We start from the raw sequence: 24,064 nt of genomic DNA on the forward strand, positions 1-24,064 counted from the left end.
AAAATGCGTACTGTTCACTTAAAATTAACAAAATAATATCAATTTTGGACTCAGACCTCTACCAACCAGATGGAGTGCCATACGTTCGCCGAAAGGTGAATGATTAGGTGCAGGTTAGGTTTCCACAAACAAATTCCCTGAAAGTTGCATGGTCTGATGGGAATCTCATATTATGGTTGTAGTAATTTGGCATCAATTGCAGATGACTACATAAGTATAATAAGAAATTATTTGAAACCATCCATCGGCATGGCGCATCCAATTTTCCGAGATGATTCTGCGTCATGCTGCAGGGCAAAGAAGATAACATTGCATTGCACTGCAATGTAACTTCTGAAAATAGTCAAGATTTAATTCCAGTTGAGATGTACTATTTAAAAAAATATCTGAATCACGAAAACCAAAAAAAACCCGACTTAATCTCAGCGAAAAAAGAAACCTGAAATAACGACATTTCACTCAATTACTACAGAAAATTGATTGATTTATTGCCAGATAGAATCAAGACGGTATTGAAGGGAGGGGGTGGGCCCAGAAAATATTAATGCTAATATTTACCATATATTTATAAGCAATCTGAAATATGTTTTTTTACGTTCACTTCATTATTAAATTAACTGTTTTATATTTACATAGTTTCTAAGTGCCATAATATGTGCAACATCAGATGAAATTCGAAACAAGTCGGAATACCGGAAGCTCGCGCTTCGGGTATAAAGGTTTTGTGTTCATCTTATGTGAGAAACTTCAACGCACATTTTTCTGTCCGTATATAGCTACAAATCCAACATAATCCTTCATATTTTTCCAAACTACGAGACATACGTACTTATTACAGCCATAGATATCACGCTCACCCTAAACAAACAAACTGCCTATTACCGAATACTGTACACATATATGCACGTATATAAATTGATCGTACCCATATTTCCAATTTACTTCTTATATCTATCTGAATTAGGCACTAGCCGCAAAATTCATTAACACGCAAATACTATATACCTATATACACACATGTCTGGTTGAAGTAATTGATATTCATATACAAATGACTAAAAAATTAAAACAAAATAATTCTTTCCGACCCCATTCATAAGAACTCATTTTGTTGTGGTATTGACGAATTGATATGTGATGATGACGTCATGCAAGTTGTAGAGTGCACGAAATTCACAAAAAATTGTAAAGTTTCACCCCCTATAACTTTGTTAATAATTGTTGGATTTTCTTCAAACTTGACCAAACTGTGCACTATATTCTTCGTTACACTCATGCCAAATTTTGTACTTCTGGGATGAACATAAGGGGGGGGGGGGTGCCGGGTAAATTTATAAAATGTGGAAATATACTATTATTAACTTTATTTTTCCAGATATCGGAACCGGATATATTTTGAGGCCTAGATTTCGTAGAGATGCACCACTGTGATTTTTTTCAGATTTTTCGGTTGGATAGGTTCTGAGAACGAGACCTGTTACACTTTTTGTGGGTCATATTTTGAACCCTCACTCCCCTATGTTTCATCTCATATCAAATATTGAACCAAATTCGAAAAGTACTAATTGAGACCTTTCATTTGATACCCTACATGGCTACATTCTGTGAAAAAAAAATTTGCACCCTCCATTCACATGTACGGGGAGCCCCCCCTTAAACTTAACACAAGATGGCGCCACTTACTACATATAAAGGGATCACCAGATTACATACTCTCACCAATTTTCGTGACAATCGGTTTAGTCGTTTCCGAATAAATAGGGTGTGACAGACAGACAGACAGACAGACGGACAGACAGACACCGTCTCGATTCTAATAAGGTTTTGTTTCACACAAAACCTTAAAAAACGAAAACATAAATTTAATGCAAAAATATTTTTGGGAAGAAATAGTTATTCAGTTTAGCTTATAGACAGAAAAAATGACAATTGCATATTATAAGCTGCTGTGTAACATTTATCTGGTCACGAGTGTAATTAATGTATGTTGGGGATTCCTTTCGATTTTCGAGTAAAGCTTTAAAAGCAAGTTCTAGTCCAATAACGATATTGCTCAGTAACAGTTTTAAAATGAGTTCCTTGTTTATGTTTGCAATATAAGTAAAATGCAACTTACAGTTTGTTACAAATACTGCACATCATCATTTACATCGAAATTATTAATCAACGTCTTTCTCATTCGTCAAATATCATGGTAGACCATCAACATTCCAACTAAAGTCTAGATATCGGATATCAGTTGAGTAAGCTACGAATGAGTAAATCAGTAAAATTAGGGTATTAATCACGACGAGCCTAATGCTGACCGCATTGCTTCCAAGTCTACCGTTACGGTATTGAATGAGGTGTTCTAACACAATTCCAGGTTCCAATGACAATGCGCTCGAACAATTATTATTTTTGTAAGTACGCTTTCCTCCTTATTTACTTCGTGCCCTTCGAAGACTTGCATTTTTGCAACCTCAAACTTAACTAACCTAGACATTTCAATGATGTTCATTTCAAGCATGTAATAAATTAATCCTAACTTTCGGCATTTTAATTTCGTACTGAAATATTAAATTTCCATGTTTATTTGAAATGTCAATCCTTGAAATGAACTGAGATTAATAAATTAAAGAACCAACCAATTCAATCAATCAATTATAATAAATGGGCAATGCTGTGGTCAAAACTCAGTTAGCTGCTTGTACACATTTTACTTAGTTACTTTTGCTTTGTCTAACCATATTATTCGAATCAATGCCATGAAAAGGTTTCAGAATGCTTATTAGAAGATGCACTCAGGATAGTTCGAAAGCAGTCTTATTTTCTGGTAAGATTACTACCTTTCGCATTTGCCGATCTATTTGTGATTAGCTTTAATTTAATTTTCAAAATGGCTGTATAAATCCATCAGGTCGATTAGGTTCAACCTATAAACCAATCCTGCGAGGATTCCAGATACATTCCCTGGTCACGCGGTCACGAAAACTTTCTCGAAATCGATGAAGAGCAAGTCAAGTTCAGTAGATGGGGAACAAAAGCGCAAACTTAATAACTTCAGGATTACTTTAGCTATTATCTTTTCGATGACAAGAACCATGCCAATATCACTCCAATGTTGTTGTTGATAACAAAACCTTATTCAAATCGGTTCACTGTCTGTCTGTCTGTTCATCCGTCTATCTGTCACACGCACTTTTCTCAAAAACGGTTACACCACTTGATCCTAAATTCAGCGGAAATTCGAACTGTGAACCCCCCTCCCCCATTTGCAGTGAATTATATTGTTGCATATCGAATTCAAAACGGAACGGGAAACTGAATATAGCTTCGTGGGGTATCAAATGAGAGGCCTCGATTAGTACTTTCTTAAACTGGTTATAACATTAGTTGGACCCGTTCGCAGAACGGAATATGGCGATCCATGCGCATGGTATTTAGGCTCCGAAATACCCGTCACTACAATATCTGCTTAGAGAAAGTTAAAAATATATATATTTTGAATCCCCTTTAAGCTGCAGTAAAATAGGTTTTAAAATAAAAAATCATACTGAAAAGTTTCATAGAAATCCCACTGTTATTAAAAAAGTTGTAGTAGATCGAACTTGCCTCATCCGCGTTAAGTTTCTATTCCCAAAGAGGAAAAAATATTAATACCACATTGAATGAAATAACGGGTATATTCAACATATATACATTACGAGCTATATACAAATGGAACCATCGTCTAATCAAATATTCTTTCATAAAAGTCAACAAAATACCTAGAGCGCCGTGCTTCCTGGTTTCCGACTTGTTTTCAGAATCGTAACAATTATCTCCTTTTTCCTTTCTAAGTAGCAACTCCGCATACACCATAGGTTCTTAAAACTTAATTACCTACGGCACCATCTCATTCAATGATTAGCACAACAATAAACTTTCTTTTGCCACGGCGCACGCTGTCCTGTAGAATAAGAGCTGTGACCCTACGGTAAAACATTTCGAGCGAAACAGCATATTTAATGCTGTTGATTCTTTGATTTGTGGTTCTGCTATTGTTGCCATGCATTTCGTGTTTCGTGTTCATTAATATGCAGCCTAAGATTCTGCGCCGCTGCTGGATCTTGATGAAGGTAGGCAGCACACCTCTAATTGTTCATCTTATAACATCAATACCGGCAACATAGGGATGGAATTGAGAAGGATGGTGCCTCTCACACTAACATCAGCAAAGCAGATCATATTCTCCCCTTGCTTTAAACCTTTGTTAATATTGAATGGCCTCGAGAGTGATCCTGCTGCTTTTATGTGACCTCGCACATTAATTATGGTCAGTCTAGTCAGTCTTACTAATTTTCTCGGGATAATAATTCCCCTCATGGCCGTGCACAATTTTACCTTAGCAATGCTATCATAGGTGCAATTGAAGTCGATGAGAAGGCCATATTCCAGCCCCTTGCCGCGCGAAATCTGATCTGTTGTTGATTTGATTGGAGTGAGGCATCTTTGGTATAGGCCGATGATATTATAGGGGTATATGACCTAGCAAGATAGCGGAGAATATCTTATAGCGAGGCGAGGCCTCCAACTCGCGTATATTTTGGTTTTGGAACAATTCGTCAAAGTACTCCACACAAGAACAACAACTCATCACTCCAAACAGGTCCCTGCCGCGACAGGATGAACAGCGAGATATATAAGGTTTCATCGTGCTTTGTTGGCGATGCAGTTGCTCCCTGTACTCCCCGAGTTCACAGACCTGCTAATTCTCCGCGGCTTCCTTTTCCGCTCATCCACTCGACAGAATTTTAGATAGGCCTCTGCACGTACCCGCGTTCTTTGAGATTGTTGCATTGCTCAGTATGCATCATTCTTCCATTTCATTGCTAATTTACATTTAGTATCAATCAATGGTAATGGTTCTTCAGGTGGTTGTGACGGAGGGCTTTTTTGTGAATGGCTTCAGAATTCACTCTCACCTGATTAAAAGAGGAGATTCTGGGCGGTGTTGTAATTCGATCCACGCCAACTAAATAGTAATCTGAGTCTATATTGGCCACCCCTATATATGATCAATTTTATTAAAAGTGGTGGAAAAATGCACAGACCGTTATCATTGGTATTTTTATGTAAACTATTGGAGCTAGCATATCGTCCCTACTTGACCTTCCAAATATTTCTAAGTATGTTTTCGATATCACACTATGATAAGTTTTCTCTTACTCTGAAACCTCCTTTGTAGGGGCGTGAACTTTAATGAGGCTCATATTTCGAAATTTGCCACGCAAACGTATACCTCTCCCTTATGTTTTCAAAGCGGTTTCATTTTTTGGCTGGCTAGGAAACCCACTCCGAACACTTGGTTTACCGGATGACAACTATAATATATATAAATATAAACTGGTATGCAGCGCATCTCTTGTAACGCTGTTACATCAGCCTTATAGTGGAACCGGGTATTGGCCAGCTCCTCGGCAAAATTCTGAAATCGTTAGCCCGTTTCCGTTGTCGGGTCCGCCTTCGTAGAATCCGTTAAGTCCCAGGTCCCCTTCGTGGCTCAGTAGCTTCGTTTCTCCGTGTAGGGGGATCAGCCCTACTCAACCTCCAACCTAGAAGACCAGTTGGTACAATATGTCCAGTTTTTAGACTCGGGAGACTCGCCTTCATCCTTCACCGTTGTCATTTTGTCAAACAAAAAATGTCTACCTGGAATAATTTGGACTGAAATGAAACTAACTAAAACAAGTCGGGAAACCGGAAGCTAGACGCTTCAGGTATGAAAGGTTTTGTGTATTTCTTTTATGAAGATATTTGAGTGTGCATTTGTCCCATTAGCATGTAGCACGTAACATTTGCATAAGGTGGGTTTTCCTGTCAATTACTAAAAATTATAGTAATGTACTATTATTTACTTTATTTGAATAGGTATCGGTATGGAGGGTATTTTGAAGCCTAGGCACCATACAGTGGCAGTTCCTTGATTTTTTCGAATTTTTCGGTTGTGTAGTTTCTGAGAATGGGTTCATTAAAAAAATGACCACCTTTTCAACAAAAGTCAAAACTAAGACCGGCTTCGAAAAGTACTAACCGAGACCTTTAATTTGATACTGCACATGACTATATTTGATGAAAGAAAATTTACACCCCCCTTTTGCATGCACCCATGGACCCCCTCCTTAAATTCGTCGTAAAAGGATGTAACTCACTATATGCGTGACCGTTCACAGTTCCCATCTTTCTACCAAATTTGGTGGCAATAGCTATAACCGTCTCCGAGAAAAATGCGTGTGACGGACAGACAGACAGATAGACAGTAAACACAAAACCTTAAAATGGAAAACTAAAACGTTCCCACGACCACCCCCTTCATATTTTCACTTTATATGTTGATGATGTCATACATTTCTTAGGTGCCATAAATTTACCTGAAATACGAAACTTTGACCTCCTATAACGTTGTTAATAATAGTCAGATTGCTTTCAAACTTTTCACGATTATGTCTGGGATGAACTTAAGGGGGGCTTTCCAGTAAATTTCCAAAGCATGGCAATATATAATTATTAACTTTATTTGTGCGCATATCGGAATGGGATGTATTTTGAGCCCTAGATTTCATATAGTTGCATCAATGTGATTTTTTAAATTTTTCGATTGGGTAGGTTCTAATAACGAGACCTGTTTCACTTTTCGGGGCACAAATTTTTTGAAGATCAGCTTCAAAAAGTACTAATTGAGCCTGTTCATTTGATATCCCACATGTTCTGAAAAAAAACCCTCCTTTCGTATGTATGGGGAGCTCCCCAGAAAATTCAACACAGAATGGCGCCACTCACTGCATATAAAAGGACACTCACTAAATTTCGTAACAATCGGTTCAGCCGCTTCTGAGTAAATCGGGTGTAACAGACAGACAGACGGACAGATAGATATTGAACCGATTATGTACAAAAAAAACTACATATGATGCAATTGTGGACTTTTCGGGTGTGAAGGTTTATGTAAAGAAGCTTCTATGCATGTTTTTATTTTATTCGCACATAATTAACAATTCAAAATATATAATATTTCCGATTTACTCTATGCACAAAAGCATACATACTTATACATTCACATATGCAGATAGCTTGAATACCGCTGGTACCACAGATACTCTATGGATGTGTATATACGGTAGCGAAAAAACGTGCTCATATTTATTCGAAAAAAACGTGGTCGCTCATTTAAAATACGAATTTTCTTCACAAAACTACACAAAAATAAAAACAATTAACAAGTTTAACAAGTCGGGAAACGGGAAGTTTTTGTGAAAGTGCGTTCCCCAATCTTTTTGTCAACCATTGCCAAGAGATGCTCGATGGGATTCAAGTCAGGGGTAGGTAAACGTTATTGAAAGATGTTTACGTTAGAATCAAAAGTTGCAGATTTTTGTAATGCATAAAAATCCAATATTTGCTTACCTAGCTACTAAGTGGATATGGAGGTCTTCAGTCTTACCCGCATAAGGTTGAAAAGGCACTGCTTGTGGTTTTTACAATGGAGTTGTTGACGTCGCATATCACACCTTTTTCTCTTGCGGAAGGTGTGTTGGGATTTGTGCGCAGCTCTATGTAAACGCAGGGGATCCAGACAACATTACATTAAAGTTCTTTACGTTGCAAAGAAAATAGAGCTCGACCCGTGGAGGGACCGGATGGCAAAAGGTTCCTTGGACTAACAGTTCTCTTCCTGCTCTCACCTTCCGCTGGTGAAAGGAATTTCCTGGTTTGAAGGCTCCGCAAGGTAGGATAGCTCGGGGAATAGCCCAATGTAAGGTGGTAAAAGGTTCCAGGCTAGCTCTCTGACGGTGGACATGCATTTAGTTGGTAGTCCAACCGTTGCGAGGGTCAAAAACTGTGCATTCACCTACAAAACCAAACAAGTCGAAATACCGGAAGCCGGTGCTTCGGATATAAAGGTTTTATGTTCATCTTTGTGAGAAACTTCCTATGCACTTTTTTACATTCGTATATCGCACAATATTCCTTCATATTCAAATTACAAGACATACGTACATATTGCTCACCCTAAACAAACAAACATTCCCTATTACCGCATACTATGCGCGTATATAAATAAATCGTACCCATATTCCCGGTTTATTTTGTGTACAAAAGCATGCATATGACATATAAAGGGCGTATATTGAATACCGCTGGTTTAATGTACACGTATATCTATCTGAATTAGGCACTACCAAAAAGCTTCATTAGCGTAGACTCGTACCGAAAAGTACTAATCAAGCCCTTTCATTTGATATACGACATTCTATAAAAAAAAATTGCACCCCTCTTTCGCATGCATGGGGAGCTCCCTTCCCCCCCTCTAAAACTCAACAAATGGCGCCACTTGTTACATGTAAAGGGATTCACAGACCACCGTTTCTGAATAAACCGGGTGTGACAGGCAGACAGACCTCGAAACGATTCTAATAAGGTTTTATTTCACACAACAATCTTCTAACAGTATCTAATTCAAAAAAGTAAAAGAAATTATTGAATTTAATCAACCGTTTTGTTCCAGTTTGCACTTCCGAATCTCTTAATTAGATGTGAATAGAAAGAAAGTGAAAAACAGAAAATCATAGCATAATCAAGACTCAGATCCAAACCCTGTTTCCAAAAAATATTTATTCATATAATAGTTTGTTACTCTCACCATCAACTCATCGCTTTCTTTTCATTTGAAATAAACAAATGAACAAATTTTGAATTTTCTTAAAACAAATTTATAACATTGCGAGTTGAATGTTCACATGACTTTTCAATGTTAGTAACTTCCACTGGAATACACATTTCCCCACTTTTCATGCCTTTTACCGTGCAATCCAGTATTGAGAGTGAAATTTCACAAAATTAACACTTCAGGGCACGTTGTTGGTGTCCATACTCCACCTCGGAAAACATCTGTCCGCATCCACACAAAAACAAGCAAGATGCACTCGCAACTGACCTGGACAGTTGTAAGCATCTCATTAACAACATGTTAACCCGTGGCACTCTTGCCCCGTGAATGGAAAGTGCAGCAGCAGAACGTCGATAATTTGACCGGTTTCTGAGTTTTTGTAACAACCGAACTGTTTACAAACGAGGTCATTGTCAACTGGTTGCGTTTCCGCGTATGGCTAGCTCTCAGTTTTTGTCTATCACTACAAAAACGCTGGCGATCTTGAACCGAAAATGAAAGGTGCTAAATAGATGCCTACTATGCTGCTAACTCGGTGGCTTTGGGCTCCAAATTGTAGCTTCACATCACTTTGTACTCATTTAGCACGAAAATAAAAGTGATGAGTTTCAAGGTAAATCCGAAAAGCGATATTCTCGCAAGATGCGCGAAAGCGGCAAATTTGGAACACAGATGAATCGACAAGTCATGGATATATAATTTCGAAAGGTTAATACTGTCCGCAAATCCCCAGATAATATGCAAGATTGTGGTTCCATAAATGCCAAGTAAATATCGACACAACGAAGGAATTAGATTAGAACTCGTTATAATTTTCTGCATTGAGCGTCCAACATTCCTAATGGCAATGACGGAAAGAATGTCATATGCAAATCGGAGAAACTGAAGATCCAGATCTAAATAGGACCGTCTCCCAAGTGGCATGTGAAATAAAGATAAACGTGAACATTGACCTCCACCCACTACACCATTCAATAAATAATGAAGCGCTCGCGATATGTCCCCATATAATTTTTCAGGACTTTTTAATAGCGCAATGGCTGAGTTGAATATAAGACTCTCAATTTCGTCACGCCGGATTCATGCCTGGTAGGGGTGCACAGAGGTTAAGCGCGAAATTGTGAGCGCTATAAAAACATTAGTTATAAGAATTAGATTTAAGTATTATTTATTATAATAGATTAGATTAAGTTAGAATAAGTAAGTAAATAAGCCTTCTCGCGCTCTAGGTGCAGGCGCAGTTTTTTTAAGATTTTGTGTAAACACAAAACTTTATTAAAATCGGTTTACCGTCTGTCTGTCTGTCCGTCTGTCTGTCTGTCTGTCTGTCCGTCACACGCATTTTTCTCGGAGACGGTTATAGCGATTGACACCAAATTTGGTAGAAAGGTGGGAACTGTGAACACTCACGCATACAGTGAATTACATCCTTTTACGTCGAATTTAAGGGGGGTTCCCCATACATGCAAAAGGGGGGTATAAAATTTTTTTTCATCAAATATAGTCATGTGGGGTATCAAATTAAAGGTCTCGATTAGTACTTTTCAAAGCCGATCTTAGTTTTGACATTCGTTGGAAAAGTGGGGAGCGCGGGAGGTTGAAAGTGATCACTTCTTTAAGGGGGCCATTCTCAGAAACTACTAAACCGAAAAATCTGAAAAAAATCAGGACGCTGCCACTGTATGGTGCCTGGGCTCCGAAATACCTTCCATGCCGATATCTGTTTAAATAAAGTTAATTATAGTATATTACTACAATTTTTTGTAATTGGTTAGAAACCCCCCTTAAGTTCATCCTAGTACCATGAAATTTTGCAGTGATATAGGCTATAATATAGAGCATGATCCTACCAAGTTTGGTGGAAATCGCACTATTACTAACAAAGTTATAATATCTCAAATTTGTTGCTTCTTTGAAAATTGAAGACTTCATAGTCAATATCACCCGAAAGTGGATACTCTCACATAATATATTGATATATTACGTGCTACATACGAAGAAATACACAAAACCTTTCGTACCTGAAGCGTCCAGCTTCCGGTTTCCCGACTTGTTTCAAATATATGTCCAGTTTTTCAATCATGAATTGTCAAGATCTATGTGTAAAGTAAATACACCGAAAAAAGTAATGCCAGAGAAGGTCGGGCAGGCCAAACATTGTAATAGCCACCCGTTTTTAAGATTTTGTGTGAAACAAAACCTTATTAGAATCGAGACGGTGTCTGTCTGTCCGTCTGTCCATCTGTCTGTCTGTCTATCTGTCTGTCTGTCTGTCTGTCTGTCTGTCTGTCACACCCGATTTATTCGGAAACGGCTGGACCGATTGTCACGAAAATTGGTGAGAGTATGTAATCTGGTGTTCCCTTTGCATGCAGTAAGTGGCGCCATCTTGTGTTAAGTTTAAGGGGGGGCTCCCCGTACATGTGAATGGAGGGTGCAAATTTTGTTTTCACAGAATGTAGTCATCAAATGAAAGGTCTCAATTAGTACTTTTCGAATCTGGTTCAACATTTGATATTAGATGAAACATAGGGGAGTGAGGGTTCAAAATATGACCCCCAAAAAGTGTAACAGTTCTCGTTCACCATATAATATATGGTGGCAACGTCAGCACCGAAGACGAATCAACCAACAACATCAAACCGCACTGGTCAAACACAAACACGAAGAAGAATAAGGATAGGAGAATACAACGTTGAGACCGTTGACAATTTCTCCTATCTAGGGTCGAAAATCACAACCGATAACAACTACAACGATGAAATCCGCGCACGGTTGTTGTCAGCCAACATAGCCTATTTCAGCTTACAAAGACTGTTCCGTTCGAAACGTCTCACCATAGGGTCAAAGCTCTTACTGTACAAGACTATGATCTTGCCAGTCCTCATGTATTCTTCGGAAACTTGGGTTCTTAGCAAGAAAAATTGCGAACTCTTGGCCGCGTTCGAGAGAAGAATCCTCCGAAGAATATTTGGCCCCCTACATGAGGATGGACGATTCCGTAGCGTACACAATGACGAAATCTATGAGCGATACCATGACCGTCCGGTTGTGGATAAAATCCGGCTCAATAGGGTATGGTGGGCGGGTCACTTAATCCGTATGGATGAGGATGATCCCACCCGGAAAGTCTATATGGGCAATATCTATGGTGGAAAAAGAAGACGAGGCAGACCCTGCCTAAGATGGAGCGATGGCATAGGTCAGGACGCCAGACAGCTTTTAGGGATATCGAATTGGTGGACCTCGGCGCAAAACCGGGATGTCTGGAGTTCCTTATTAAGGCAGGCCTAGACCGGATACCGGTTGTTGCGCCGTTGATGATGATGATGATGCCACCATATTCTTCACACCAGTGAATTAAACTCTTTTAAACTCAATTTTTTAAGAGTTTCGCCAACGCCTTATTTTCTATTTTTGAGCACAGAACTCATCATCATCAACGGCGCAACAACCGGTATCGGGTCTAGACCTGCCTTAATAAGGAACTCCAGACATCCCGAGGTCCACCAATCTGATATCCCTAAAAGCTTTCTGGCGTCCTGACCTAGGCAATCACTCCATCTTAGGCAGGGTCTACCTCTACCATAGATATTGCCCTTATAGACTTTCCGGGTGGGATCATCCTCATCCATACGGATTAAGTGACCCGCCCACCGTAATCTATTGAGGCGGATTTTATTCTCAACCTGACGGTTATGGTATCGCTCATAGATTTCGTCGCTATATACGCTACGCAATCGTCCATCCTCATGTAGAGGGCCAAAAATTCTTCGGAGGATTCTTCTTTCGACCGCGGCCAAGAGTTCGCAATTCTTCTTGCTAAGAACCCAAGTCTCCGAGGAATACGTGAGGACTGGCAAGATCACTGTCTTGTACAGTAAGAACTTTGACCCTATGGTGAAACATTTCGAGCGGAATAGTTTTTGTAAGCTGAAATAGGCTCTGCTGGCTGACAACAACCGTGCGCGGATTTCATCATCGTAGCTGTTATCGCTTGTGATTTTCGACCCTAGATAGGAGCACGGAAGCAAGCACTCAACAAAATATTTATATAATAAAGTCTTGCGTGTCGCAAAGCATTCTGGTCCATTAGATGAATGAAAGGCGTCACACGGCCGCATAAAAATCACAGAAATTTGGTCAATTAATAAAAATTCCCGTAGTCATCTATGCTTTTTTCGTATTTCTATATATCAGCGGATTATCAAACTGCTAGTGTTCTTAGCTTTCACAATTACCAAAGGTTATCCGCTGCTTTGCCGTTTTCATCCCGGGTGCAGTCCTTTCGGTCAACGAAACGTACGTTTTATCGGGCAATAAGTTCCAAAATAAACCGGTTTCATCAGCATTGTATAACTGGTGTTTGCTCAGTTTAACTCTGTAATTTTTTCTCTTAATTTACTTTTGTATGAATCCATAAACTCTGGTTGGGATGAAAGTTTTTCCATCACTGATTTTCAAAACTCGAATACTATATCGCGCTTTAAAACGCTGTAGCCAGGCAGGCATCACTGGCATGAAAATCCTTTGCACTCAAAAAGTTTTATTTTAATATTATTGATTTTTGTTTAATTATATCGCCGCTGATCGGTACATTTCTTTCTAGTTGGCAAAGAAATCGCTACCTTCTACTTCTACTACTACTACTACTATCTACTACCTTCTCAATTTCAATAGCCAACCATTTAGTTGCGCATTTCCTTGTTCACATATCGCAAGTTCACGGTAGCCCGAGCCTACTGTATTTTCATCCCGTCTATAGCACTATTAGGAAGGTATTGAAAGGTTTTGTGTATTTTTTACATAGCGGAGGTTATTTGGCACCATCAGAAACGGGATTACTGTCAGACGCATATGCTTCAGAGGAATTCTTAGTCGATGTGCCCTCACCTCGGTTAATTGGGTTTCAAGATGATTGTGCCCATATCGCAAGCAGAGTTCCTTGTGAGCTCTAGTTTAGAGTTACGTTGTGCAACTCGTACCCCTTAATTGCGGCGGAGGTGTTACGTAGATAGGCCTCTAATGTAGTCAATATAAACTTTGGCAGTGCCAATCTCGGCGGGACTCTGATTTTAGCCGCCAAATCAATCTATGTCTGAAGAGGACCGTGCAATTATGTCTACATGACAGGCATTTACGTTAAAGTCCATAGTTCTTCTTGTCCTCGCAACTCGAATGTGGGAGTGAAATTACCATACTTTGCAAACTTCGCCGCTCCAAACTATTCCATTTGAAAGCATGTATTGTATTCCCTGAGCAACTCCAGCAATATGACTTAGAAGTCGATCTGGCAGGTCAGTCAGTGTGAAGGTGTAAACCTTCTCCATTAAAAAATACATACATGTTCCAATTTTCATGGCAATCGGTAGAAAGGTCTCGAAATCTATCACTTGCAACAACATTTTATATATATAGAGTTGCATTCGAGGGCGATACATACAATTGTCCATATCATTTTTATAATACGATTTATCTTCAGCCTCAAAATGGGCCTCAGTTTCGGTGATTACCTCTTCATCTGCGCTAAATTCCTTTTTAATGAGTATTCTTTTTAGGGAAAAGTTGCTGAGCGCCAGATCTGGACAATACGGTGGATGCTGAAACAATTTGAACCTCAATAGATGTAAGTTTGCCATCGTTTTCATCGATTTGGGGCTCGGTGCATTGTTTTGATGAAACAGCGCTTTCTTTTTGTTCAAACGGGGCCCTTTTTCCGCGATTTCATCCTTCACGCTCCAATAACGCTATGTAATAGTCTCTCTAGATAGTTTATAAATATTAAACCGTGACGTGCATCCCAAAATTTTGATGTCAAAGCCCTGTCAGCCGATTGTTGCGTTTTTCCATGCTTTGGAGTCTGTTCACCGCGTGTAGTCCACTCAAGTGACGATCGTTTCGATTCAGGTGTGAAATAATGGAGCCATATTTCGTTCAGTGTCACATATCGATGCATAAATTCCGGCTTTTATGGAGGAAGAGCTTCAAACACTGCTCAGAATCGTCAACCCGTTGTTGTTTTTGGTCGATTGTGAGCTCGCGCGCCACCCACTTTCGCATACCCAAACATTTATGCAGAGAAAGCCTCAGTTATCTCGATCAACTCCAATTTGCGGTCATCCAAAATTATTTTGTGCATTTTTTAAGGGTTTTTTTTTTGTTAACAGCCCCTTTTGGGCATCCACTGTGAATCGTCCTCTGTGCTCACTTTGTCTCATTTAAACTTAGCAAACCACATCTCAGCGGTTAGCTTTCCCGGGCCAAAGTCCCAATAATATTTATCAAGCTAAGCCTTAGCTTCAACAGTATTTTTTTTTTCGCCAAAAAGCAATGCTTCAGTAACATACGAAATTCCTCTTTATCCATTTTCTTCAAACTAACAAAAGTTGCCTCACTCAAAATGCTTTATACCACAAACTAATAGTCCGACAGCTGTCAAATTTATACATGTGTTTTCTGAAGGTTAGGGTTAACTAAAAATCATATGGATTAAATACTAGTAGCGCCATCTGTGTGTTAGCCTACGAAATTTTCGGCTCAACTGTTAAGTGCGGAAAGAATGCATCAGAAATGTTTCAAATGATGCAGCACGACCCATCCACGAAACGTCAAACAACTGAAAAGAGAGATCGGTCAACCAAGCTAGATGCTGTGAAATCCAAAGTGAAAACCACATTGATAGCGAAGCGATGGCGGCTTTACGGTTTCTTACCAGGGCAGGAGCACGCAACATCTGCGAGCCGCTACGGTCACGCTGCTCCCAGGGCAGAGGTGAGGCAGCGTCTGACGATTTGCCTCTGCCCTGGTAAGAAACCGTAAAGCCGCCATCGCTTCACTTTTTTTGAGAAGTTTGGGTGCAAGCCCTAAGCGAGGGGTCCGTGGACCTGGACAGAGGGAGTAAGTTGCTTCCCATTTGGTCTAGTCTTGCATTAAGTTGATGCGGACTTAGGACCCCATCATTCCTAAAACGAACACATTGATAGCGTTTTCCGACTTGCGAGGAATTATCTACCAGGAATTCCTGCCCCCTGGACAGCTGGTGCCTTCAATGAAGAGGTATTGAAGCCTTTGTTGAATCGCATTCGTCTAATACGAAGACAGATGCGAGGCGGTCGTAAATGGTTTTTGCTGCACGGCAATGCGACATCAATTTCCTTCCTCAATATTAATCAATTCTTAGGCAAAGGCTACTGTCATCGAACACCCTCCCTACTCACCTGATCTTACCCCGCGTTTCTTCAACTGAAAGCGGTATTAAAAGGAGAAAGTTTTGAAGATATCCAATCGATTTAGCAAATGTGATGGCAGTACTTTGAGCGAGCATTTCATAGTTTGTACGAACGTTTTACGAAGTGTATAGAGAGAGGAGCATTTCATAGTTTGTACGAACGTTTTACGAAGTATATAGAGAGAGGAGGGATGAATGTATTTAGTTTTCTACTATTAATCAATTATTGTTTTTTCATCGTTTACTATTTTTAAGGTTTTGTTTGCAAAACAAAACCTTATTAAAATCGGTTCAATGTCTGTCTGTCTGTTTTTTTTTTTTTGAGGAGGTGGAAATCTTCAAATGACACTGGTCTGGACAGACCAGCGTGTGCGATTTTTACCCACTAAAACCACCCCCGACTCCCTCCTTGCCCCGCGGAACTACCATAAGGTATTACATCACGGGGTGGAGTTAGCTCACTCTAGCTTTGCCACCTTTCTTCTATACGTGGCGCACGTGACCGTGTTTTTCTCCTCTCCTCTGCTTTTCGCAGTTTATTTTGCATCGATGCGATCATGCAATTGACCGCATCCCAATTCTCTTGATGTGCTAGAATTTTCGGCACCAGATTTTCTGGTACCAGCACTTCTCCTAGAGTCTCCTCTAGATTCCTCCTTTCTTCCGAAAATCTCGGACAGTGGAAGAATACATGCTCTGGGTCCTCTGGGACTCTATCTCAATTTGGATAGTCGGGTGAGGTCTCCAATTGAAACCTGTGAAGGTATTGGAGATATCCTCCATGCCCCGTGAGAAACTGGGTGAGATTATAATTAATTTCACCGTGTCGTCTCTCCAACCACTCCTTGATAGCAGGAATGAGCCTGTGAGTCCACCGACCCTTTCCTGAGCGTTCCCACCGCTCTTGCCATCTATTTATGGATCTCTCCTTTTCGGTCTTCTTCGTCCCCGATGAAGAAGAGGTTGGCTTCGCATTGTGTATGTTCGCCATCTCATCTGCCAAGATGTCAATCGGCATCATTCCACAGATGACGAATGCTGCATCATCTGAGACAGTCCTGAAGGCAGAGCATACCCTCAGGGCTGTCCCCCAGTAGACTGAACTCAGTTTGGTAGCGTTCCCTGACATCCGCAACGCCTCCCTCCAAACTGGGGTTGCATAGAACATGATCGAGGTCACCACCCTGGCTATAAGGAACCTAGAGGTATGCCGTGGTCCTCCCACGTTCGGCATCATCCTTGCCAAGGCCATACTTGCAGTTGATGATTTGTCACAAACATACCGCACATGTTGCTTATAGCTAAGCTTCCTGTCTATCACCACCCCCAAGTATTTGATGGTCGGTTTGGAAGTGATGGTATGATTCCCGATCCTAATACAGGCGTAATTTCTCTTTCAGCGCTTTGTGATGAGGACCGCTTCCGTTTTTTCCTCGGCAAGTGTCAGACCAGAGCTCTTTAGCCAACTTTTAACAGCACCGATTGCCTCGCTTGAGTACAACTCAGCATCTTCGAGATGCTTTGCGACAACAACCACCGCTATGTCGTCAGTGTAGCACACCACTGTAGCTTCCCCCAGAAGAGGAAGATTAAGTACATCGTTGTACATGATGTTCCACAGTAGTGGGCCCAATACGGAGCCTTGCGGGACACCCGCAGAAACAACGTGCTCCTGGGGTTCGTCATCGGTGTCATACCAGAGCCTCCTTTCAGTTAAATAACTATCGACGATAGCAGCGAGATAGGCGGGAATACCAACCTTCGCTAAAGATTTCCGTATTAGATTCCAATCGTTAGCGCAACAATCCATACTGGATCCGGGCCTTGTAGTGCAGCACTTCATTCAAGACCGTAACGGTACACTACGGGATTATAGTACCCTGTAGGAGGCAATGTGGTCAGCATTGCGCTCCCCCGAGATTATTACCCTGATTTGACTCAGGTACTCATTCGCAGCTGAGTCGACTGGTATGCGACGTCAAATCACGATACAAATTCCACTGCCAAGAGTGAGATTTGAACCGCAACCTTTCGTACGACAGCCTTGTGCTCTAACCACTCAGCTATCCGGACACAATTTAACCAATTTGATGGCATCAATGGTTGATCTGGCTTTACGGAACCCATACTGCCGATCTGAAAGGCCGCCTTGGCTCTCAACAACCGGGAGTAATCTATTATAGATTACCCGCTCTAACGTTTTCCCCACCGTGTCCAGGAGAAATATGGGTCGGTATGAGGATGGTTCACCTGGAGGTTTACCGGTTCCATGCCGCTGGAAATATCCCCTCGGACATGCACGTTTCGAACAACTCAGCGAACATGTCCGGCCTGGATTTCACGCAAGCTTAAGGGCCTTATTCGGTACTCCGTCCAGGCCCGGCGCTTTATTGCCTCCTATTCTACCTAAGATATCAACAAGTCGGAATACCGGAAACTCGCGCTTCGGGTATAAAGGTTTTGTGTTCATCTTATGTAAGAGACGCAGATTTCTCTGTCCGTATATAGCTACAAATCCAACATAATCCTTCATATTTTTCCAAACTACGAGACATACGTACATATTAGAGCCATAGATATCACGCTCACCCTAAACAAACAAACTGCCTATTACCTGCTGTACACATATATGCACGTATCTAAATTTATCGTAGCCATATTTCCGATTTACGTCTTATATCTATCTGAATTAGGCACTAGCCGCAAAGTTCATTAGCACGCATATATTATATACCTACATATACACATGTCTGGTTGACAAATAACTAAAAAACTAAAACAAAATAATTGTCTGCGACCCAATTCATAAGAATTCATTTCGTTGTGGTATTGACGAATTGATATGTGATGATGACGTCATGCGGGTTGTAGAGTGCACGAAATTCACAAAAAATTGTAAAGTTTCACCCCCAATAACTTTGTTAATAATAGTTGGATTTTCTTCAAACTTGACCAAACTGTGCATTATATTCTTCGTTACACTCATGCCAAATTTTGTATTTCTGGGATGAACATAAGGGGGGGTGCCGGGTAAATTTCTAAAATGTGGAAATATACTATTATTAACTTTATTTGTGCAGATATCGGAACCGGATATATTTTGAGGCCTAGATTTCGTAGAGATGCACCACTGTGATTTTTTCCAGATTTTTCGGTTGGATAGGTTCTGAGAACGAGACCTGTTACACTTTTTGTGGGTCATATTTTCAACCCTTACTCCCCTATGTTTCATCTAATATCAAATATTGAACCAGATTCGAAAAGTACTAATTGAGACCTTTCATTTGATACCCTACTTGGCTACATTCTGTGGAAAAAAAATTTGCACCCTCCAGTCACATATACGGAGAGCCCCCCCTTAAACTTAACGCAAGATGGCGCCACTTACTGCATGTAAAGGGATCACCAGATTACATACTCTCACCAATTTTCGTGACAATCGGTCTAGCCGTTTCCGAATAAATCGGGTGTGACAGACAGACAGACAGACAGACAGATAGACGGACAGACGGACAGACAGACACCGTCACCATTCTAATAAGGTTTTGTTTCACACAAAACCTTAAAAAGCGCGTCTCTGGTAACTGGCGGAATTGCCGTCGTATTCAGAAGTGGTTGGAATGTGTCGGTATTCTCCTCTTGCTGGGAGAATAACCCCTGGATGATTTTTAGCAAGAGAATGAGACTTCTGAGCAGAGCTCCTTAAAGCATTCCCTCTTGCTTCGCTGGATGGCGAGCTTGAGGTTTTTGTAGGCTGCCTTATAGGCGCGCTCTTTTTGCCCCTAATCGACTCTACCTACCGTCCTCTGAGCCGCTCTTCTGGCTCGGTGGCAGGCTCATCGAAGGCCGGTCAGTTCATCATTCCACCAGTAGTTTGGTCTTCTACTGGGGAATGAACACCTTCTAGGCATGGACGTGTCACATGCTTTGGCGATGCATTGTGCCAGATGGACGGCTCTTTCCGTTGAAGCGCCTGTTTATCAGGTTGATCTAACCACACCTCTATGAAGGTCTGCTCATCCAAATATTTTGCAGACCAGCCTGAAATCTTTTTCGGTTTCGGGCATGAGAGCTCTTTGCCCTGTAGCTCGACACATATCTCAAAGCAGCGCTGACTAAGGGCAAGTCTACAACCGAGCCTGACCCTCCTTTCTGAAAGTGTTTACAGCACCTTCGTTAGCCAAAACCATGTCCGTCTGCGCAAAAGCTTCTAATAAACTGCACCCCCTAGCATTTGATTCTCTGCTATCCCACTCTAGGGCCCAAGCATTAAAATCACCAGCAATCACCTTTGGACTTCGTCCCCTTGCGTTGAGAACAAGATCATCAAGAATTTGCTCGAATTCAGGCAGTGTCAAACTTGGTGGGGCGTAGCAGCTGTATACATATACACCACTTATTTTCGCCCACGCAAAGCCACTGGCTGCCTGACTTGCAGTACATAGTATGGCATGTCGACCGCAAGCCCATATCGCCGCTCCACCAGTCGAATTTGTGACCCAAATGCCACCGTGATGGTGTCTATACCGTTCGCTTATGATGGCGATTTCCATCTCAGATTCGAACGTAGTCTACTCAAGTAAATCCTGAGCGACCCTGCAATGATTCAGGTTTATTTAAATAAGCTCTCATTGCAGTGAGCGCCTTCCTAAATTCCGGACATTTACTACTTCCGGCAATATGCCGGTGATCCTGTGCCTCCTTCACCTCGCACAATAGGCATTTGGGGTCCCTATTGCACTCCCTGGGAATATGGCCCTTCTGCATCGATCAGATCGATCAATACTGCTGGTGAATACCTTCACGAAGTGCACTGCGGCATTCTCCTCAAGTGAGTTTTTCACTTGAGTGCGAAAGCTATCAGTTTTGCGCACGCTGGATCTTTTCAGCTCGAACATGAGGTCCCCTTTCTGGGTTCTTCAGATTCGGTTCACATTTCCGCTCATATCTTTTAGGTCGAGAAAAGTCAACCTTTCTGAGTATCTCCACGTAGGGCAGATTGCCCTTACTGGAGATAACAATTCCATCTGGACGGATTCGCACTTTTGCTTTTCCTTTCGTTTTTTTTTCTGGTAACCTTAGTCCATCCATCGTTTCCGTTTGTCTTGGGCTTTACAACCCTGGTCGACTTTTCTACGTACGCTGTACGCTTTCCTCCTTCAGAGCTATTAGTGCTGGTTTTCAGAGTTTCCTGTCCGCCTTTTTTTCTCTTAGGAGCCTGCTGATTATTTAGAAGATCCCCCTCTTTTTCATGTACTCGTTTATTTCGCCGGGATTCGATGGTTGTACGGTTAGGTGTCGCTTGGGTTGCTTGTAACACTGTTGGCACAGTGGGGTTTGGCGTATCTTTATCATTCTTTTCCTCCATCTGTGATCTATTATAGAGGGCTCTAATAGCCCTCACCATATTCTTTATGGCTTGGTGCACGTTGTGCTTAACCGTGATAAACTCGGACAGCTCAACTATTTTTGCCCCAAGTTGGGTGAAGGGTAATTCCTCCGGATCGGGACTCTGCTCTCTATAAGTACCGGCAGGGTTACTCCTTCTACACGGTCCTTCACTTTTGGCGTTTGTTGCCCTTGCCTGTACTTTATCCTTCATTTTATCATTGGTGGAGATCTCAAAGTTGAAGAGCTTCTTTTGAATGACTCCCTTCCTTGTTCTTGGAGCACCTCCTCCTGTCGAGCATCTGCCACGGTTTTTGTTGTCCAAAAATCTGCCTTCAGTCCATCTTTGTTTAGTCTTGTTATTGGTGTTCTCGGTAAGATCGTACTTCGCTTGAACAGCTCCTTCTCCAGATCCAAATCACTTGTAGCATAGTATCCCAAGGTGGCCAAGTTGTCCACCAACGAGGCTCTGCGGTCGAAGGATATCGGCGACCGGGAGCCTGCTTGCTCACACAAATATAGTCATGTGAGGTATCAAATGAAAGCTCTTCATTAGTACTTTTCGAAGCCGGTTTTAGTTTTGAGGGGTGGAAAATGATGATTTCTTTAACGGACCCATTCACAGAAACTACCTAACCGAAAAATCTGAAAAAAAACCATGAAGCTGTTTCTATATGGTGCCCAGGTCTCGAAATACCCTCCACATCGATATCTGTCCAAATTAAGTTAATAATAGTATATTACAATATTTTTGGGAAAATTGAGTAAAACCCCCCTTAAGTTTATCTCAGAGTTATAAAAGTTGGTAGTAATATAAAATATAATATGAAGCACATTAGTAACAAAGTTACAGTAGCTTAAAGTTGTCTTTACCGTGTAAATTTACAACCCGAAGTACTAAATCTGACATGCTAGATGCATATTCTTAACGGGCTACGTACAAATGGGATAGTTCTACACTCGAATATACTCACACAAGAAGCAACCAAAACTTTTCATACCTGAAGCGCCCTGCTTCCGGTTTCCCGACTTGTTTTAAATGTTGCCGCGGAACTTTTTTTTCCCCATACATGCAAAAGGGGGGTGTAAATTTTTTTTCATCAAATATGTGGGATATTAAATGAAAGGTCTCGGTTAGTACTTTTCAAAGCCGGTCTTAGTTTTGATATTTGTTGAAAAAGTGGGGAGTGCGGGGGTTGAAAGTGATCATTTTTTTAATGAAATTTGAAAAAAATCAGGGGGCTGCCACTATATGGTGCCTAGGCTCCGAAATACCCTTCATACCGATGCCCGTTCAAATAAAGTTAGTAATAGTACATTACTATAATTTTTAATAATTGACAGGAGAACCCCCTTAAGTTCACCCTAAAATCACGCATAATTTTGCCAAACTTGGTGAAAATCACACCATTACTAACAAAGTTATACTAGGTGAAAACTGTCGCTTCTCTGCAAATTCAAGACTATCAATGTCAATATCACTTAAAAGTGTAAATTTCCACATAATATATGCATATTTTACGTGCTACATGCTAATGGGACAAATGCACACTCAAATCTCTTTATAAAAGAAATACACAAAACCTTTCATACCTGAAGCGTCTAGTAATTAATTACTATTGATATTGTCAAAACCCTACTCGGTTAATGACAACAATCTACAGAATTGCATACAAATAACCGTGCTTCAAAAAAGTGGGACACTTATTCGGGCCCACGATGTAAATGCCCCAGTTCTACCGATTTTTCGATTGGATAGTTCAAGAGCTTCCTCTCCGTCAACCTAACCAACGTCAGAACTAAAGCCTATTTCAAAGAGTGCTAGCCAATATGTAGAATTAGACACCCATGTACACATATTCCGGCACCCATCGAATTTCGTGCGGATAAGTACAGCAGGTTTGAACTAAATTATGTGTGAAAGGCAGACGGGTAGAGAATAGCAATTTAAATTTTTAAACTGTTTTCAATTCCCAAGTGACCAGTAATTCCTTTTCTAGATGATTATGGTTGCATACAATACCTAACGACTTACGTTACAATTTTACTCTTTATGCATTTATTACAAATTCTCAATTTATTTTTAATGGTTTCACAGAGACCCGAATCAAGTGGCCATCAGCACAACAAGAAGCACTTGACGAAGTTAACGATGCAAAAATTATAAAAGCGGTGCAGCAGTCGATGGCGGAATGGTCCATTAAATCTCATAAGCATCAAAGGTACTTTTCAAAGAAATTTTCCAGTTTATATTGTGTATAAGCGAATGATAATGCCAATCGCCTACATCTACAGGAAAAAGAGGGCCGTTAAGAAAGTCTGCTACAATGAAGTTGGATGCTTCGAAGACTCGGGGCCGTTCAGCTACTTGGAAATGCTGCCGTCACCACCAGAGGAAATCAACACAAAATTTTACTTCTACTCCACGAAAAACAGGTAACATTGTGTAATCTAGAAATTGATGTCAAATATTACCTTTTATCAACTTCATTTTGTAGAAGCGAGCAGCCATTGTTGGAGCTACCGTTTGTCAATATGACCGAGGCATTTCAAAAGTCTTCAAACGAATCACTAAATGAAAGCATTGAGGAAGAACCGACCTCCGCATTTTCTAAATTTGCCTACACAATGGAAGACATGGACGGATTTGATGAGCTTTCAACCAGAGTGATTGTGCACGGCTTCGGATCTGCCTGCCCACACGTGTGGATTTATGAGATGAAGACTGCTCTTATGGCTGTGGTTAGCAACACGCAAAT

The 24,064-nt window shown here is 40.9% G+C and overlaps 1 protein-coding gene across 4 annotated transcripts in view; it reads left to right on the top strand.

The window, feature by feature from the left end:
- LOC119657613 overlaps window positions 1-24,064 on the top strand; it is a 168,080-nt gene that overhangs the window by 130,823 nt on the left and 13,193 nt on the right. For all 4 annotated transcript variants that reach the window (XM_038064613.1, XM_038064611.1, XM_038064614.1 and 1 more), the window contains 3 exons: window positions 23,404-23,527; window positions 23,601-23,741; window positions 23,804-24,047. In XM_038064613.1, the coding sequence (XP_037920541.1) occupies window positions 23,404-23,527; window positions 23,601-23,741; window positions 23,804-24,047 (509 nt within the window). The remainder of the gene's footprint in view (window positions 1-23,403; window positions 23,528-23,600; window positions 23,742-23,803; window positions 24,048-24,064) is intronic.

The sequence above is a fragment of the Hermetia illucens genome, chromosome 5 (assembly GCF_905115235.1).
Source record: "Hermetia illucens chromosome 5, iHerIll2.2.curated.20191125, whole genome shotgun sequence".
Classification (NCBI taxonomy): Eukaryota; Metazoa; Arthropoda; class Insecta; order Diptera; family Stratiomyidae; genus Hermetia; species Hermetia illucens.